Below are 18,555 nucleotides of genomic sequence, written 5' to 3'. Positions count from 1 at the left end.
ACGATTGAGCGAGGTTCTGAGACTACTGACGACGTCCGGGATTGATCTTATCGTCGACGGGGACGTGGCCGGGGAGCTCCATCGCGCTGTCGCCCGCCAGGAGGAAGACGAAGTCCTCTTTCTTCCTCGACGAAACGATACGGTGGTTTGGATCATTTTCGTTGGTGGGCTGGGCTAGTTCTGGGCTGTTCCCGGGCCAACTACTGGGCTGCTCTGGTGCTGGCTTGGGCTGCTGCGGCTGCTGGCTGGACGGCCAGGTAAACCAGGTAAGCCTCCTTTTCTTTTTCTCTCTTTACTATTTTCTGTTTTGAATTTGCTATTTGAATTCAAATTTGAATTCTGTTTGGTTTTGCAGGTTCTAAATTATTTGAATATCATAACAATTTGATAATGATACTCACTGTCTTGTTTGGTTTTTAAACAACCATCTATAATTGATTAATTTTGGTTATTATGAGGTATAAGTTAAGATTCAAATAGATATTATTTTAGGGTTCATCTCAAGTGCTTTTAAATTTAGAAATCAAATCTGTTTAAATGCTTTTAAAATGTAGAACATGTGCATGGTGGACATATTATATTTTCCTATTGTTTAAACATAGTGATTACTCACATATAGTTGAATTATGTCTAGAGTTCAACAAATGGAAAAGGGTATGGAATTGGTTCATGATTTTATGTATATGATAGTTCTTAGGGTTTAAGAATTTGATGATGCTTCATTAATTGAAGTATAAAATAGGCATGAGGCATGGCAGGGTTTTACTTGTAATCTAAAGTGATACTTGGATTGAAATGCAAAGGTGATCTAGGGTTTTAGTTGTGATCACCCAATTGATACACAACCAAGAATTAGGATATGAACATAAGCTTTGATTATGTTTTATTGGCTAGCTAGGGTTACTCTAGTGTTTGGATAAACAAAGTTTAGGTTTAATGACAGTACTCCTCCATACAAGGCATGAGGATTGGTTTGGGGTTAAGTACTAGTGATATACTTATTATTTTATGTGATAGATGAGATTTATTAATAACATGGGTTTAACTGATCATCTATATCTACAAGGTATAATCATGCATTAGACAATATCCACTTATTCCTCACTAATCACTCTTTATCATTCCTCTCATCACACTCACTTAGATTCTTAGGGTTTCTAATTAATACCAAATTTTGATGATTATGGAATTGGTTTCCTAAGGTCCTACTCAAGAGATGATGATATGATCCTCTAAATATATGGTTTGCCTAGGAATTCTACCTTGGTATTTTCTGTAGCTTGTTCTTCAGGAAATCTGATAAACCTTCTTCTTGTGGTATGCCTCCACCTCCTAGCTTCTTCATCTTGATCCTAGCTAATTCATATGGAAGGTCTCAAGTGTTTGGTTTCCTTGCATCATGCTACAAGGTGATCATATGGATGAAGGGTGTGGCTCTATTTATAGGCTTGGGCAAGCTCTAGTATCATGACACATAGGTGGTGACTCTTGTGTTGGTTTGATGAGTAAGGTGCTTGGGTGTCATGCCCTCATCCATAGCAATCCTTTGAGCATGAGGTGGCATAGCTTGGAAAGCAAGTCATGTAGATATTTTCATCCTATATGGCAAGATCATTATCCTCTCATATGATTTATTTTTGGATAGCCAAGTGGCATTTGTTACTAAATATCTTGTGGATGGTTTTATTATTGTGGATGAGTCACTATATCATATTGGATTGGATTTATATTATAATATTGATCAAAAGATTAAGGTTGAAGGTTATTCCTCAGATTTGGATAGTTGGTGTTTGATTTCACCAAGGCATGATCATATGAGTTTCAAAATACTCATAATCAGTTTGATTCAAATAGTTTGAACTATAAATCGTAATGTAAATGGATTTAGTTTTATGATATTCCATATACTTAATAAGTTATGATTTAAATAAGAATGTGTGGCTTTTATGCACTTTAGACCCTGTGGTTTACCTTGTTTGGTAATAAGTTTAGAAGTGAATTTAATTTACACACAAAGGTAGTTGCTGACTTTTAAGTGTTAATAAGTTAGGGTTTGATTCATAAAGAATGTGTTGTTGTAAATATAATTCCATTTGATCTAATCCATAGATCAAATCATCTCTACCCAAAACAAGGTTTTAACAAAGATCACAGTGAAGTTTATAGCGCTTGACTTGATGATCTACTTCAATTCCAGCAAGTCAAGTGAAACTTCGATTCTTGTGGTAAGTTTTATTTGAAGCGCGAAAATTCCCCGGATTTTCTATGCATGAATGCAATGCACACTTTGGTGTTCTCTTATTTTATAGCCTCTAAACCTGGGATATTACAGCCTCTCCCCCTTAAACTGAACTTCGTCCCGAAGTTCGAACGCTCTCACGTTTCGGAATGTGGAACGGACTTGAACAGATCACAATCCTTTCAAACTCCCTAGTGATCTGATTAGATATAATTGAATATATTCCTTGTCTCGATCCTTCATGAAATCTTCTGATATCTGGCACTGATACTTTCTTCAATTCTATGATTTCTTCAAGAGTTGGTCTACAAGTCTTCGAATAAGACCCCAAACCAAAACCTTCCATATGACATGAAACCTACCCAAGCTAGGACTCCCACTAGAGGTGGGATTCCCACCTTCCCTTGGGAGGGGGTGGCCGGCCACCTTAGGTGGAGTCCACCTGGGACTCCACCCCCTAGGGTTGGCCGGCCGTGGTGGTGGAGTCCCTTCGGGACTCCGCCTTCCAAAGTGAATATCTTCCGGAATATTCTAGAACCTTCTAGAACCTTCCATAAATGCACCGGATCATTTTCAAACTTATAAAATGACTTCCTATATATGAATCTTATTCTCCGGACCATTCCGGAACTCCTCGTGATGTCCGGGATCCCATTCGAGACTCCGAACAAAACTTCGAACTTCATTCCATATTCAAGTTCTACCATTTCAACATCAAACCTTAAGTGTGTCACCCTACGGTTCGTGAACTATGCGGACATGGTTGAGTACTCTCTCCGACAAATAACCAATAGCGGGATCTAGAGATCCATAATGGCTCCCACATATTCAACGATGACTTCAGTGATCGAATGAACCATTCACATACGACACCAATTTCCTTTGTCACGCGATATTTTACTTGTCAGAGGTTTGATCATCGGTATCACTCTATACCTGTTCAACCTCGTCTCCTGACAAGTACTCTTTACTCGTACCGTGGTATGTGGTCTCTTATGAACTTATTCATATGCTTGCAAGACATTAGACGACATTCCACCGAGAGGGCCCAGAGTATATCTATCCGTCATCGGGATGGACAAATCCCACTGTTGATCCATATGCCTCAACTCATACTTTCCGGATACTTAATCCCACCTTTATAACCACCCATTTACGCAGTGGCGTTTGATGTAATCAAAGTACCTTTCCGGTATAAGTGATTTACATGATCTCATGGTCATAAGGACTAGGTAACTATGTATCGAAAGCTTATAGCAAATAACTTAATGACGTGATCTTATGCTACGCTTAAATGGGTGTGTCCATTACATCATTCATATAATGATATAACCTTGTTATTAATAACATCCAATGTTCATGATTATGAAACTAATCATCCATTAATCAACAAGCTAGTTAAGAGGCATACTAGGGACTCTTTGTTGTTTACATATCACACATGTATCAATGTTTCGGTTAATACAATTATAGCATGGTATAGAAACATTTATCATAAACATAAAGATATATAATAACCACTTTTATTATTGCCTCTTGGGCATATCTCCAACAGACCCATGCAGGATGAGGCTGCCGGAACCGACGACGCCCCGGAACAGCAGGAGGCTATCGTAGATAGCAGCGCACCGGATCAACAAGAGGGTGCCGGAGATGTAGAAGAATCAATCCTGGGCAACTTGAGTCCAACTTCCGACGATGCTTCATCCATGAACACGGAGGAATTCGACAAGGCTTTGAAGGAGTTAGAGGGCGAAGAGGAAGCTGAAGCGGAATCTGCTCCACCTAAGCAGGTCCTAGCGACCATAACTGGGTTAGGCGAGGACGCTGATGAAGAGGAGACTCCCACCGGCGTAGACCTCTCGAGACCGTCGCTAATGTGTTACCTAGCGCACATTCTTGTGCTTTGCAAAAAAGACTTTGAGGTCGCTCTCGAGATCATTCAGATCTTGTTGCTCTGTTTCTGCGGGTCCCCACACTTCGTTCATCATATGGGAAATTTCCGCGTGACGTTGTGCTAGGGGGACTTTCTGCAGAGTCGGAAAGAATTGAGGGTGCGTCTGGGGCGTACCAGTTGCACGGCTCAGCAGCAATTTCTTTTCGGCATCATGAGCCGGAGCTTCAGCCGAGGTGACGTCGGGTTGTTCAGGCGGAGGTTGTGGCGAGGACGCGCCCTTGTCAGATTCTCCCTTGCCGGATTCAGTATTTGGCTCCTCAGGGAGGTCATCAAGGTTGATGACGTCCTTTGGATCCGGCTTGGCAGATGAAGAGGCCTTGGGCAGAACCTCTACTTCTGGTGTAACGGGCACTGAAGCCGGAGACGGCTTGGCCTTCTTCTTGGGGTTCTTGGGGAGTTTGCTTCCGAAACTTTTGCTGCATGAAGGAAGGGCATAGCACTTAGCATATGCCTGTTAAATGGTAGCAAAGGAATTCTAGACGGAAACCAATCACTTCGAAGATGACAGGAAAAACTGATCAATGTTGGGCTGGGATTGCTTGCTGGTGTCGATTTGCTTGAGGCGCTGCTTTTCTTTCTCCGTCCTCTGGGTAGCCGCAACACTTGGTGTTTCGCGAGCACGCTTCGGCGCAGGGCCAGGGGGACAGCTCTCTTGCGCTTGGCGGGACCTGAGGTCTCAGGAATTTCCGCGTCAGAAGCGGCCTCGGGGTCGTTGGTTCCGGAGTGAGGGACTCGGATTAAGGTTCTGAGATCCTTCTCCTCGAGTTCCTCCAGCTGAGCACACAAACACTTAGACGAATATTGAAAGAACAAAAAAGGAACCGGTGTTAAATCAAGAAACATACCGCGATCCCGGAGTCATTGGTGTGGATGTCAATGTTGCACACGTGAATCCTAAGATCACGCGGAATCTTGATCAGCACCCGGATCTGCTTGTCCAAGGCGTCGGAGGAAAGGTTATCTTTGGAGGCGCGCATAAGGTCGTCGCGCCCCGTGTACTGGAACATTAGACGGTCCCGATGCTGTAGAGGCTGGATCCGCTTAGTGAACCAGGACATTGTGAGGTCTTTCCCTGACAAGCCATCCTCCGTCAGCTTGCAGATCCGCCTTACCGCTCGAGTCAGTTGAGTAGACTCGGATAGATGATGACATTGGGTCCAGGCCGGAGTCTCGCTGGCGGGGCCATCCATGAAAGTTGGCAGTACCCTTGTGCTGGCCGGGTCGGAAACATCCTTCAGATAGAAGAAGCCTCCGGACCAGTACCACGCAGATTCATGGCGGTCAGTGTGCGGATAGACGCGGCCAGGGCGGAGCTTGAATGTGATAATTCCGCAAGTGACCAGAGAAGAAGTTTGTGGAACTTTCTCCTTCTTGACGGAGAAGAAGTATTGGAAGAGAGAGAGTTCTGGGGTTACCCGGAGGTGGCCTTCGCACATCGTCACATGGTTGCTGATGGCTAAGATGCTGTTTGGCGAGATGTTGTGAGGTTGTAGCCCGTACGCCTTCAGGATTTCCATGAATAAGTCGTTGGGCGGAAAGGAGAAGCCCAGCTCGACGAGCGCCTTGGTCACCACCATCTCTCCGGCTTCGGGAGCAGGAGTCAGGGAACCCGGAATCGTACGCCAGGATCTGGGCCTCAAGAATCCCTCCGCCTCGAGGTTGCGGAGTTCAGTTTCCGTGGTGGTACAGGGCCACCACTTTCCCTTGGCTTCTCTATCTCGCGCGCGAGCCTTGGATTTCTTGGCGGCAGCTTCCTCCATTTTTTCTCCATTTGTTCAGCCTCGGCAGACTCTTCTGGGTTGGTTGATCCCTCAATGTTCTTGCCGGAGTCCTTTGAAGGCTCCAGCTGGACTGGGACGAAGGGAGGAGGGCGGAAGAGATTGGCGTCGCCATGATCGGCTCAGATGCTGAGGGATGCGGAGTTGAAGAAGACATCTACAAGAAAATGCGAGTTGACTAAACTTAGCCAGATCTGACATTAACACCCTAATCATCCCTACCAAGTACGACGAGAAGATGAAGCTCGAAGGACCTGCCGGAATGGGTTCTGTGGTGGTCGGAGTCGCCGACGGTGAAGTTTTCGCTGCGGTGGCTCGCCGGACTTAAGAACACGATGAAATGGACGAACAGCTCACGACGGCACTCGAACTCCGGCGATCTTCCGGCGGATTTCGGTACGGCGGAGGAGGAGCTCGGAGGCGGCGCTGGGGTGAGAAGTGAAAATGGAGGTGAATGAGGGATTAGGGTGGACGGTGAGATATTTAAAGGCCGCGGGAGGAGATTCATGCTCCGCATCCTGTGGTCGGAACGCAAGCGTCGCGCCGTTGGATGGCTGACACGTGTCGAAAATCCTAAGCGGTGAAAATGGCTAAGAATAAGTTACCGCTCAAATCACCCGAAAATGGCGCCAAGATTAGCGGAACCGTTTGAACTTTTTGGGGTTCCGGGTAACAGTTTTAAAACTGTCAACCGTTATCTCAGCAGGGGAGTAACCCGGAGTCGCATTGTAAAAATGATATCGATGGATGAAGTTGGGAAAGAAGAAAAAGTGAAGTTGGAGTTCTTCAAGTTTCCCCATGATTACCGAGAGGATTGACGGAAGCCAAGAAGCTTTAGCAAGGCGGAAACAAGAGGTGAATCTCGGAGAACTCTGGGGGCTACTGTTGTGGGTATACATCATGGGTGTACCATCGACAGTGCCTAGATCCGGCAAGCTCGGGTGGCCCACAGATGGTGATGTGGCATGTGGCCCATCGGGCGACCCAGTTGATGTAGATCGTGAAGGATGAAGTCCAGCCCAGGATCAGGGAGCCGGATCCCAGCCGACCTATGAAGGAGGCCGGATCCGTGGAGGCCCATAAGGAACCCGTATCCAGTACGACATAGATGGAAGGCGGATCCTTGACGTACACGGCAATGTACCATAGTTAGGAAACCTGTAATCCGGCTAGGACTCTCCATGTAAACCCTAGATCTGTGCGCCTTTATAAGCCGGATCCTGGGAGCCCTAGAGGCACAACCACAAGTCATTGTAACAACGCGAAAGCACCCATATAATTCCAGACAAGCATTAGTAGGCCCTGTCTTCGAGCAGGTGTTCCGAAGCTGGGTAAATCGCGTACCACCGTCCCGAGGACTCTCCGCCCTATGGCCCCTAGTTCTTCTCCCCCTCGTGAGGATCCCTCCTCTAGGGTACCGTCGAATAGGCAACGACACCTACTCAGGTAGAAACTTGATATGAGACAGGGTACACTAGTAGTAAAACCAGCAAGGATGAATATTTCTGAATTTTCTGGTGAAGATGTGGATGGTTGGATCAAAACTATTGAAATGTACTTTGATTCTGCAAGAATATCTCTAGATCAAAGAACTGAAATAGTTGTCACTTATCTAAAGGGAGATGCAATGAAATGGTAGAGGCACTAGATACAATGCACAAAATTTACCTTGGCACAGATTTTGTGGATATCTAAGAAACAGATTTGCAGCTACTTCTATATGTGACAGTTTGAGAGCCTTTCACTCATTAACTAAAATATCAAAAATGGCAATTTATATTTAAAAATTTGAAGCAGCCATGAATTTGATGATAAGAGACAATCTTAGCCTTCCCGAGGACTACTATGTGAACAATTTCCTCTCAGACTTGTCTGAATATATTCAGGCACATTTGCAATGCCATAAACCGGAAGATATGCTTCATGCTATTTGGCTAGCAAGAAGAATGGAAATAGATGTCCCACAAAAGATAACTTATAGTAACACAAACTATCCAGTGACAATACAAGTTCAGTTTGAACCAACAAAACCAGTAAATGCTACACCAGCTAATACAAGAAGCAGTACAAAAGAACCTTTGTTACAAATGTAAAGAGCCTTGGCTCCCGGGCCATAAGAAAGTTTGCAAGTTGGCTAATAAAAAACAAATACATGTCTTGCAAGCATATCTTGTGCCTAAGCAAAGTGCTATCTATAACACTGAAGATACGAGGATAACAATAAAGAAGTTTAGCCAGCGGTATTACAAATATCAATGCATGCTTTGCTGAACAAGAAAACAATTAAGCATACTTTTACATTGTCCATTGTAATTGGCAATCAGAGAGCTGAAAGCCGACTTAGACTACTTGTTGCACTTCGTTTGGTAGCTTGTGAATTTTTTTGGGCCTAGGAGAGACGTAAGTGTTAAAGTATAAACTTGTATAGTTCTACTGACCCGTATTATACATGTATAGCTGTAGTTTGATACGTGTATTGGTAGTTTTCTTGGTCTCCAAGGCTTTGTAATCCTCCTATATATATTGAGCCGATCACTCCATTGAGAGGTGTCTTCCCTCAAATCTATTCTCGTTTATATGGTATCAGTTTTTCGTTCCTAAACCCTAAAGCGCTACCGCCGCACCCTCCCGATCCCATCTGGCCGCCGTCGCCATGACGAGCCCCGCCCAGATCTCCTCGACGGCAGGTGCCCTCACGGACACCGTAGCGCCCGCCATCGCGCCTCCCTCGCCGGACGCCCTCGCTGTCAACGTCGCCAGCGTGAAAACGCACATCCCGGTCGTCCTCGACCTCAAGGCTTCCAACTTCGCCAAGTGGGACATGCTGCTCGGTGTTCTCCTCGGCCGGTACGAGCTCACCGACCACATCTCCGTCGACACCCCGGCCGTTGCTCGCGATGCAGAGTGGCTGCGTCAGGACTTCACGGTCCGCTCGTGGCTGTACGGCTCCATCAGCGACGACATCCTCGACACCATCATGGGCCCGAACCAGACCGCCTATGTCGCCTACACGTTGATCCGCAACCTCTTCGTCGACAATCAGCTCACTCGCGCGGTCTACCTCGAGGCGGAGTTCCATGCCCTAGCACAGGGCGATCGCACCATCGCCGCCTACTGCCACCGCCTCAAGACTCTCTCCGACGCTCTTCGCGACATCGGCCAGCCCCTGACCGACCAAACCCTGGTCCTCACTTGCCTGCGCGGCCTGAATCCGCGGTTCAGCGACATCACCACGCTCGTCACCATGCAGGTCCCCTTCCCAACCTTTCTGCAGACGCGGTCCCTCCTGCTCCTCCGCGAGAACCAGCTCGCCGCCTCGCTCCCGGGGATGCCGTCGGCATCTCAGGTCGCGCTGTACGGGCACACTGCCGGCCCCTCCTCCGGCGGTGCTCCAGGTGGTGGCTCTGGCAACGGCGATGCTGGAAGAAGAAGAAGAACGGGAATCCTGCTCCCGTCGACCCGCGCGGCAGCTGGACTGCACCCGCGCCCGGTCCCTGGATCTGCTTCAACCCCTACACGGGCCAGACGCAGCCCATGCCGCCCATGCAGCCCACCTGGCGCCCAGCTGCACCATCGGCTGGTGGACAGGGCCTCCTGGGTCCGCGGCCCGCCGGACCACCTCCTCGCCAGCCCACCTGGGTTCCACCGGGGCAGCAGGCCTACGTCACCCAGCTGGCTCCTCTTCATGGGCAGGCGTTTGGCGTCAACCCGCCGCCCCCGGCGACGCTCTACAACCTCACCACCGCGCCTCTGCCAGTGTGGGACTGCTCCGCCCTCATCGCCGCCCTGAACAGCACCGCCAGCTCCTCCACCGCCGGACCCTCCAACGCCGGCGCCTGGGTCATGGACTCGGGGGCCACATCTCACATGGTCAACGACCCCGGTATAATCTCCTCCCCCTCCCACACTTCTTCTTCCTCCTATGTTACCGTCGGCAACGGTGTGTCTCTCCCTATTTCTAGCACTGGTCATGCCATCCTCCACACACCTAATCACACCTTTCACTTAAACAACATCTTAGTAGTTCCAGACATTATCAAAAATCTTCTTTCTACTCGTCAGTTTACCATTGATAATTCTGTTTCTGTGGAGTATGACCCTTTTGGTTTTTCTGTTAAGGATCTTCAAACTCGCCGCGAGATCATTCGCTGCAGTATCCCCGGTCCCCTCTACGAGTTCTTCACCAGCCGCAGCTCTCCATCCCACTTCGGTCTTGTCGCCTCCACCAACTCCATCGAGCTGTGGCATCGCCGCCTAGGTCACCCAGGACGTGATGCTGCCTTTCACTTAGCCAAAGATTTTTCTCTTCCATGTAATAAAGATACTATGGTGTGTCATGCGTGTCAACTTGGCAAGCATGTTCGTTTGCCGTTCTCTAGGTCTACAACTATTTGTGTGCGTCCTTTCCAATTAATACATTGTGATTTTTGGACATCCCCTGTCGCGAGCAATTCTGGTTTCAAATATTATCTTGTTGTCGTCGATGATTTTTCACACTTTATGTGGAATTTTCCTCTTCGGCACAAGTCCGACACTTGCGATATCCTCATTAACTTTGTTGCCTATGCACACACACAATTCCAACTCCCTGTAGTTGCACTCCAATCTGACAATGGCACGGAGTTTGTCAACTCTACGCTCGTCGAGTTTCTCACACGCCATGGTATTCATCTTCGCATGTCCTGTCCCTACACCTCGCCACAAAACGGCAAAGCTGAGCGTGCTATACGCACTATCAATGACATTACCCGCACTCTTCTCTTTCAAGCGCACATGCCTCCCTCCTATTGGGCCGAGGCTCTCGCTGCCGCTACATACCTCCTCAACCGCCGCCCTAGCCAGCCCATCAATTTCCGAGTTCCCTATACTCTCCTCCACAACCAACCTCCCTCCTACTCTGACCTTCGGGTCTTTGGCTGTCTTTGCTACCCCAACCAATCCGCCACTGCCGCCAACAAACTCGCTCCACGTTCTACCGCATGCGTCTTCTTAGGATATCCTTCGTCCCACCGTGGCTATCGCTGTCTTGACATGTCATCACGTCGGATCATCACTTCTCGCCACGTTGTCTTTGACGAGAACTCCTTTCCCTTTGCTCACGCCACCACCTCCCAGCCAGCCGACTCCCTCGACTTCTTGCTCGAGCTTGCGGCCACGCAGCACGTGCCAGCCCAGCCCATCTTGCATGGCGCCCCGTCGGCCCAACATGCACCTGCATGTGCTCCCGCGCGACAGTCCTCTCCTGCACGCGCGCCATCACCGCCTTCCTCTCCCGCGCCATCTCTGTCGCGCGAGCCCACCCCCGAGCCAGCCTCGCCATCTCTGACGCCATCCCCACCACCACCAGCAGCGTCCAACACCCACACCATGCTTACTCGTGCCAAACGCGGTATCTTCAAGCCCATCGACAAGCTAAACCTCTCCGCTGTCCACTCCTCTATTTCTCCCATTCCCAAAACATACCGGACAGCTCTCCATGATCCACATTGGCGTGCTGCGATGTTTGAGGAGTACTCTGCTCTTCTTGAGAACCATACCTGGTCTCTCGTGCCTCGGCCCGCTGGTGCTAACATTGTTTCAGGCAAATGGATCTACAAGCATAAGTTTGGCTCCGATGGTGGTCTTGCTCGATACAAGGCAAGGTGGGTGGTTCGCGGGTTCTCTCAATAGCCCAGCATTGACTATGACGAGACTTTCAGCCCGGTCGTCAAACCGGCCACGATTCATGTCGTCCTCAGCATTGCCGTCTCCTGTGCTTGGCCGGTTCATCAGCTCGACGTCAAGAACGCTTTCCTGCATGGCAATCTTGATGAGGTGGTCTACTGCGAGCAGCCCCCTGGCTTCATCTACCCGGCTCGACCCCAGCATGTTTGTTTGCTCCACAAGTCTCTCTATGGCTTGAAGCAGGCACCTCGGGCGTGGTACCAGCGGTTTGCTCACTATGCTCATCGCCTTGGCTTTATTGCTTCCCAGAGCAACGTGTCCCTCTTCGTTCTTCATCGCCGCCTCCAGCACTGGTCTTCTACAGCACATCACTGACCAGCTTCACCGTGAGTTCACCATGACCGATCTCGGGGACTTGTCCTATTTCCTCGAGATCTCGGTTTCTCGCTCCACGACAGGGATGCTCTTGTTTCAGCGACAGTACGCCATCGACCTTCTTCAGCGTGCTGGAATGATGGATTGCAACCCCTGTGTCACGCCCATTGACACCCGTTGCAAACTATCTGCCGATGATGGACCTCTCGTCGCCGACCACCGAGTACCGGAGCTTTGCTGGAGCTCTTCAGTACTTAACACTGACACGTCTTGACATTGCCCATGCTGTTCAGCAGGCCTGTCTCTACATGCATGCCCCTCAGGAACCGCATCTCAACCTCGTCAAGCGGATCCTGCGCTACATCCGTGGTACTCTGGACCTCGGACTTCAGCTTCACTCCACGCCGGCCTCATCCCTCACCGCATACTCCGATGCGGATTGGGCAGGTTGTCCCGACACTCGCCGATCCACCTCTGGCTATTGTGTCTATCTTGGTGACAATCTGGTGTTCTGGTCCTCTAAGCGCCAGGCTACTGTGTCTCGCTCCAGTGCTGAGGCCGAGTACCGTGCTGTGGCTCACGCCGTCGCTGAGTGCTGTTGGCTTCGTCAGCTTCTTCTCGAGCTTCAGCGTCCCCTCCCTACCACGATAGTCGTCTTCTGTGACAACGTCAGCGCTGTCTACATGGCTTGCAACCCGGTTCAACATCGTCGTACGAAGCATATCGAGATCGACATCCACTTTGTTCGGGAGAAGGTGTCACTTGGTCAGATCCGGGTTCTTCATGTGCCATCTTCGCAGTAGTTTGCCGATATCATGACGAAGGGGCTACCGTCCTAGTTATTTCTGGACTTTCGGTACAGTCTTTGCGCTCGTCCGACGCATAGACTGCGGGGGATGTTAAAGTATAAACTTGTATAGTTCTACTGACTCGTATTATACATATATAGTTCTACTGACTAGTATTATACATGTATAGCTGTAGTTTGATACGTGTATTGGTAGTTTTCTTGGTCTCCAAGGCTTTGTAATCCTCCTATATATATTGAGCCGATCACCCCATTGAGAGGTGTCTTCCCTCAAATCTATTCTCGTTTATAGTAAGGTCTACGTTGTTTGGTTGCATATGAGCTTGCATATGAGCCCAGTTTTATTATCACCTCTTGTTCATATGGTTATCTTACATCTCACCTAAGCACTATCGTTAGCTTATCAAAGCCATTCCCACATTGTCGTCTACATAGTCGGGCACAAGGTCTACCATGACGACGCGTGGAAAGACCACCATGCCGCTTACGACACCGGTGGCCACGGCAGTTACGCTGCGTATATGTGAAACAGGGCTGATCCTAAAGCTTTCGGCGTGGCACAATAAAATTGATGATGACATAAAAGAGAGTAGATCAAGAAGATTAAAGGAAAGCGAGCGAAAGCAAATCACCTGCTAGATTTAGATTCAAAAATTACATGAAATTTTGCACACGCCCTCAATTACTCGACACTTCCACATGCCGCTTTTGAGGAAAGCTCCTATTGACCGACCTAGTAGGCCCGAGCGACGTGTCGGACAGCCCAACGCACGCGGTAGATGTTAATTGGGTCGTGGCCTAACAAAATCAGGTATTTTCTCATTTCCATTTTCATTTTTATTATTTTTAATTTTCAGTTATTTCTTTTCAAAGACTTTGGTGTTTGTCAAAATATTTTTTTCAAAAAATCTGAAAATAGAAATTTTTAGAAAATGTGAATATTTTTAAAATATGAACAATTTGTTAAATTTATTCTTTTAAAAGTTGAACAATTTTCCAAAATGAACACTATTTTAAAAAAAAATTGAAAACCGACAGAAAACCATGAGACATTTTTTTAATCTAAACAAAATTTAAATCTATTTTGTTAAAAAAAGATATTTTAAAATTGGACAATTTTTAAAAAGTTGAGCATTTTTCAAAATTATTTTTTTTCGGAAATAAGCAATTTTGTAGATGATTTTTTTCAAAAAAACCAACAAATAGCAACAGAAAACCAAAAAAAGGGACGGAAAACCGATGAAAAACTGGACGAAAAAAATCTCAATGCGATGTTGGGCCGGCCCACTAAAGACAACGGGGTGTGCGGCATGTGGTATGGGGTTTACTTGGTTTAGGCCCAGCTAGACAGTCTAAACGGCGATGGATAGTAATAAGTCAGAGATTTCTACAAACACTGACACACAGAACGGGTGACAGGCGGCACGCCGCCGCGTGCAGGCACGAGGCCGTCGCTACTCCTTGCACGTGTCGGCGTGAAGCCACGCGGAGGCGGAGCACTGCCTCGCGTCCGGAACAGGAAGTCAAGAACTCTGGCATGCAAAGCCAGGAGCGACCACGTAAAGCTCCAACGCGAATGTGCGCAATGACATCTCGGAGCCTTGTCAGGTCGGCCACTCCAGGGCGCCACGTACACGCCAAGCACCCGATGCCCACCCCCCACTCTCGTCTACAAAGCCAATCTCCCGCTGCCTCCGCTCGTCTCCTACTGAATCTTCCTGTGTCCCATCAGTCGTCGATCCATTAGAGCTTTGCTTCCCTCCGAGGTCTCGTGTTTCCCACCTTTAGCAACATCAATCTTTTGTAGAATCGATTTGAGCACGGTTTATCGGGAAGGAGAAGATGGGCAAATCATGGGCGCTCCTGACCCACCTCCACTCCGTCGCCGGGTATGTATCTCCTTGCAGATCTGCTTCTTTCCGACGGCAGAGTCCGGTGATGTCTGATATTGTTTCTGTTCTTGCTGCTGCTGCTTCGTCTCCTTGCGCAGGCCAAGCGTTATGCTGCTCTACCCTCTGTAAGTACACCCAAGAACTAGTTACTGAACCTACCAGCACCTGCTACTATCGATCGTTTTCGTTCCCGCTTCCGACGCTGACGGAGTGACGGGTCTGCTGCGCAGGTACGCGTCGATCTGCGCGATGGAGAGCCCGTCCAAGGTCGACGACGAGCAGTGGCTGGCCTACTGGATCCTCTACTCCTTCATCACCCTCCTCGAGCTGGTCGCCGAGCCGGTCCTCTACTGGTAATGAATCTTCCGTCCCAACTGAATTACTCCTTTAAATCGTAGAGCTGGTTTGTACCTGATTTCCCGGTCGATCTCATTGTTTTTTTGCCGCGTCCAGGATCCCGGTGTGGTATCCGTTGAAGCTGCTGTTCGTGGCGTGGCTGGCGCTCCCGCAGTTCAAGGGCGCCTCCTTCATCTACGAGAAGTTCGTCAGGGAGCAGCTCCGCAAGTACCGCGGCAGGGCGCGCAAGGGAGACTCAGATCACAAGGTGCACATACTCAAGGTAACCACCAACCATATCAATCGCGTTTTTTCTGCACTTATCGTGATATGTAAGTGCTCTATGCCGGAGAGGCTTCTGTTTCCTGTTTCTTACGTTCCCCTCTTGGAAAAAATATTGCACAGGCTGAGGCGGCTGACAATGTTCATATGTACTGAGGAGAAGGAGACCTCGCAGCAGATCGATCCAGGAGTGTAACCTACTGTTGTGCAGAATCCTTTCCTTAACTAGCAGTAGCAGGTGTATCATGTACTGTATCTGAAATGTGGCAAAACTAGTTATTACTTATTACTAGTACTTACTCTGTAGAAGAAACTGGACCGCTTCCTGTTGTAAGCACATCGAGAAAACACACTGTCACTGCGCATGCTCTCTATAATAAACCGACGCCTTCTAGCCTTCTAGAATCTTGTGGAACTTGCTGCTGCGAGTTGAATCCATAGGGCCGATGTTCGACCATATGCCGACATGTGTTATGCCATGAGGGCATCTCCAGCGGCACGACACATTTTAGCATCCGCGCGTGTCCGTTTGCGTCGGCGGAAATGGTCAAAATCGATCGCGCGTCCGTTGCGTCGGGTGGCTCCGAGACGCATTTTTTGGCCAAATCAGTTTTTTAAACATGAAAACATAATTTACATAGTTTAAACATGAAAAAAACCCTAACATATTTTTTGGCCAAATCATTTTTTTAAACATGAAAACATAATTTACATAATTTAAACATGAAAAAAACCCTAACGCCTACGGTATCGCCCACGGCTAATTGCCATCCGGGAGAGCGTACATCAGGCGCGCCGTCGGTGCTGGAGGTGGAGGCGCCCAGGGTTGTGGCTGTGGCGGCGGAAGGCGCCCAGGGATGCGGCGGCGGTGGAGGCGCCCATGGATGCGGCGGTGGAGACGCCCAGGGATGCGGCGGTGGAGGCGGCTGTGGAGCCCAAGGGTTATACGACGGCGGTGGAGGCGTCGCCGAGTCCTGTAGCGCCTGTCGAAGGGCTTCATCCTCCGATAGGCCCGACGGCATGCCGTCGGTGGTGTAGCGGGGCAGTGGCGGCTGCACAGGCGGATCGTTCTCGGAGATGAGAACGCCGAGCTTCGCCATCTCGTCGTTCGTCATGTTCTCCGGGAACTCGAAATTGCGGCCCTCCACCATGGCCTGCTATCATTCGTGGAAGACGGCCGCGACGTAGTCATCGCTGTCGTCCTTCACCTCTTCGTTATGGTACGCCAGCGCCTCGATGTAGTCATCCTCGTCGTCGTTGTGGTCGTCGTGGTCTTCCTCATCGTCGTTGTACTGCGCGCGCATCGGCGGCTGCTGACGACGCGTCGGCACCTCCTGTCTTCGTGGATGAGTCGCCGCTGGACTCGCGAAGGGAAAATCCCTATCGCCCATGAATCCCGCCCTCCTCCTCCTATCCGTCTCGATCGCCAGATAGGTACGCCAACTGTCGGAGTCGATGGCGTACGTCGGATCGGCGCGGAGGTCCGGCGGCAGGTACAGCCTCCTTCGCTGGATCTCCGCGGTCCGATCAGGCTTGCGCGCAGGGACTGGAGGGATGGGCACCCGGCGGCAGTTGAGCCGCCAGCCGCCAGGTTGTTGCACGCCCGACCAAGCGTCGCACGGCATCCATTTGCCGTGCATCAGCATCCCCAGCGTGATGGGGAGCGGCACCCTCTGCGTCCCCTTCTTGCTGCCGCTGCCGGACGCCTCGAAGTCGTTCTTCTTCCCCATGGCGCTGCGACGGTGGTGGTGCGAGTGGAGGTGTGGGCGAAGGAGGAACACGACCAGCGGACTTTTAAGGACGGTCACGCGCGGGATACGATGCCATTGAAGGCGGCGCAGAAGCCCAGCCGCCACCCGCCAGTGCGCGCGCAGAACAGGCAACCACACCATTGATGGCGAAGGCTGCGACGCAGACGTGGAAGCGCTGACCGCCGAAACGATGTCCTCGATGCAGACTCGCTGCCAGGCGGGCTCGGTGGAGACGCGAGCGCACACTTTGCGCGTCCGCGCAACATCCGCAGAGACGCAAACCTGCCGCAAATATGCGCCAGGTTTGCGTCTTTGTGAACGGCCCGATCACTATGCGTCGCGTCGCTGGAGGTGGTGCCAGACAGATTTTCGGTCAAAATGGACACAAACGGTTGCTCAGCGTCCGTTTGCGTCGCGCCGCTGGAGATGCCCTGACATCTCCACGCAGCGATGTCCTAGTTACCTTTTTGAGTCTTGAATATTGTTGTACTCCCTCACTTCCACTAAAAGTATCTCAACTCATCAAAATTTAAATATATCTAGACACTTTTGTGGATACATCTAAATTTATTTTGACAAAACTAAAACACCTTTTATGGATATTTAAATTTTAACAAAAGTTAAGATACTTTTGTATTGGTGGGACTTTTGGTAGCTAAATTTTGACAAAATCAAAACACTTTTGTGGATACATCTAAATTTATTTTGACACACTTTTTATGGATATCTAAATCTTAACAAAGTTAAGATACTTTTGTTTTGGTGGGACTTTTGGTGGGACTGAGGGAGTAGATGGAGTATGTTTGAAAAAAATGCAAAGCCCACGCTTCAAGGAGGATGACGACTTCCGTGAAAACGGGTTTATTGAATTTCTTTTCAATCTCTGAAGTGCAGTTGCTCTCAACAAGAGGAGTATCTGTGCCTTGCATAAGTATAGATGGAGGCGGGACAGTCAGCGTTTAGCGGCTCGGGCGGCGCTTGTCTTTTCGTCAGGCGAAGGTACGGGCTCCTTATCTTCTTCGCTGTTGGGCAGGAACTCAAAACCAGTTTGTCACATGAACCTGCCGGTGCTTGAGCCGTCAGTGTTTGTCGACAAAACCGTGGAAGGTTGGACATTGGTTCGTCGGCGGCGTTGGTCGCTGGCGTCCGCCAAGCAGGTCAGTGATCCGAGTATTTCGGTGAATTCAAAATCGATGTCGGTGGGCCAAGCCCGGTTGCGGGCTTGTGCACAGCGACCAGGGTTTTGTTCTGGCCCAAAAGGGCAGGTACGACCATCTATCGATCTTTCGGAAGGTGATCGTGTTTCCAGAGTTGCCAGGGTCGGTAGCGAGACTGCTGGTTTTGCGTTTCGAAGATTTCTAGGGTTAACCTGGAAGAAGTGCGAGGCGGCGGCTCCAGTTATCCGACATCGCTCTGTTGAGGTCACCATGAGTGGAGATGGTGGTCGGGGATTCAATCCTGGGCGAGGTGGTT

The 18,555-nt window shown here is 49.3% G+C and overlaps 1 protein-coding gene across 1 annotated transcript; it reads left to right on the top strand.

The window, feature by feature from the left end:
- The first annotated feature begins 14,506 nt into the window (after window positions 1-14,506).
- On the top strand, window positions 14,507-15,736 carry LOC127318574 (protein HVA22). The gene is made up of 5 exons (XM_051349055.2): window positions 14,507-14,710; window positions 14,812-14,838; window positions 14,944-15,066; window positions 15,167-15,332; window positions 15,455-15,736. The coding sequence occupies exons 1-5, from the start codon at window positions 14,664-14,666 to the stop codon at window positions 15,485-15,487; spliced, it is 396 nt and encodes a 131-aa protein (XP_051205015.1). The 5' UTR covers window positions 14,507-14,663; the 3' UTR covers window positions 15,488-15,736.
- The last annotated feature ends 2,819 nt before the right edge of the window (window positions 15,737-18,555 follow it).

This window comes from Lolium perenne, chromosome 7 (assembly GCF_019359855.2).
Source record: "Lolium perenne isolate Kyuss_39 chromosome 7, Kyuss_2.0, whole genome shotgun sequence".
Taxonomy (NCBI): domain Eukaryota; kingdom Viridiplantae; phylum Streptophyta; class Magnoliopsida; order Poales; family Poaceae; genus Lolium; species Lolium perenne.
Note: the sequence above shows the minus strand (reverse complement) of the source record. Positions and strands in the feature narration are given on the sequence as shown.

Excerpts from the sequence above, each read along its gene's own strand:
- LOC127318574 (XM_051349055.2), top strand. The coding sequence starts at position 14,664 with ATGGGCAAATCATGGGCGCTCCTGACCCACCTCCACTCCGTCGCCGG. Across the intron at positions 14,839-14,943 it reads GTTATGCTGCTCTACCCTCT|GTACGCGTCGATCTGCGCGA; the intron begins GTAAGTACACCC and ends TCTGCTGCGCAG. Across the intron at positions 15,333-15,454 it reads ACAAGGTGCACATACTCAAG|GCTGAGGCGGCTGACAATGT; the intron begins GTAACCACCAAC and ends AATATTGCACAG.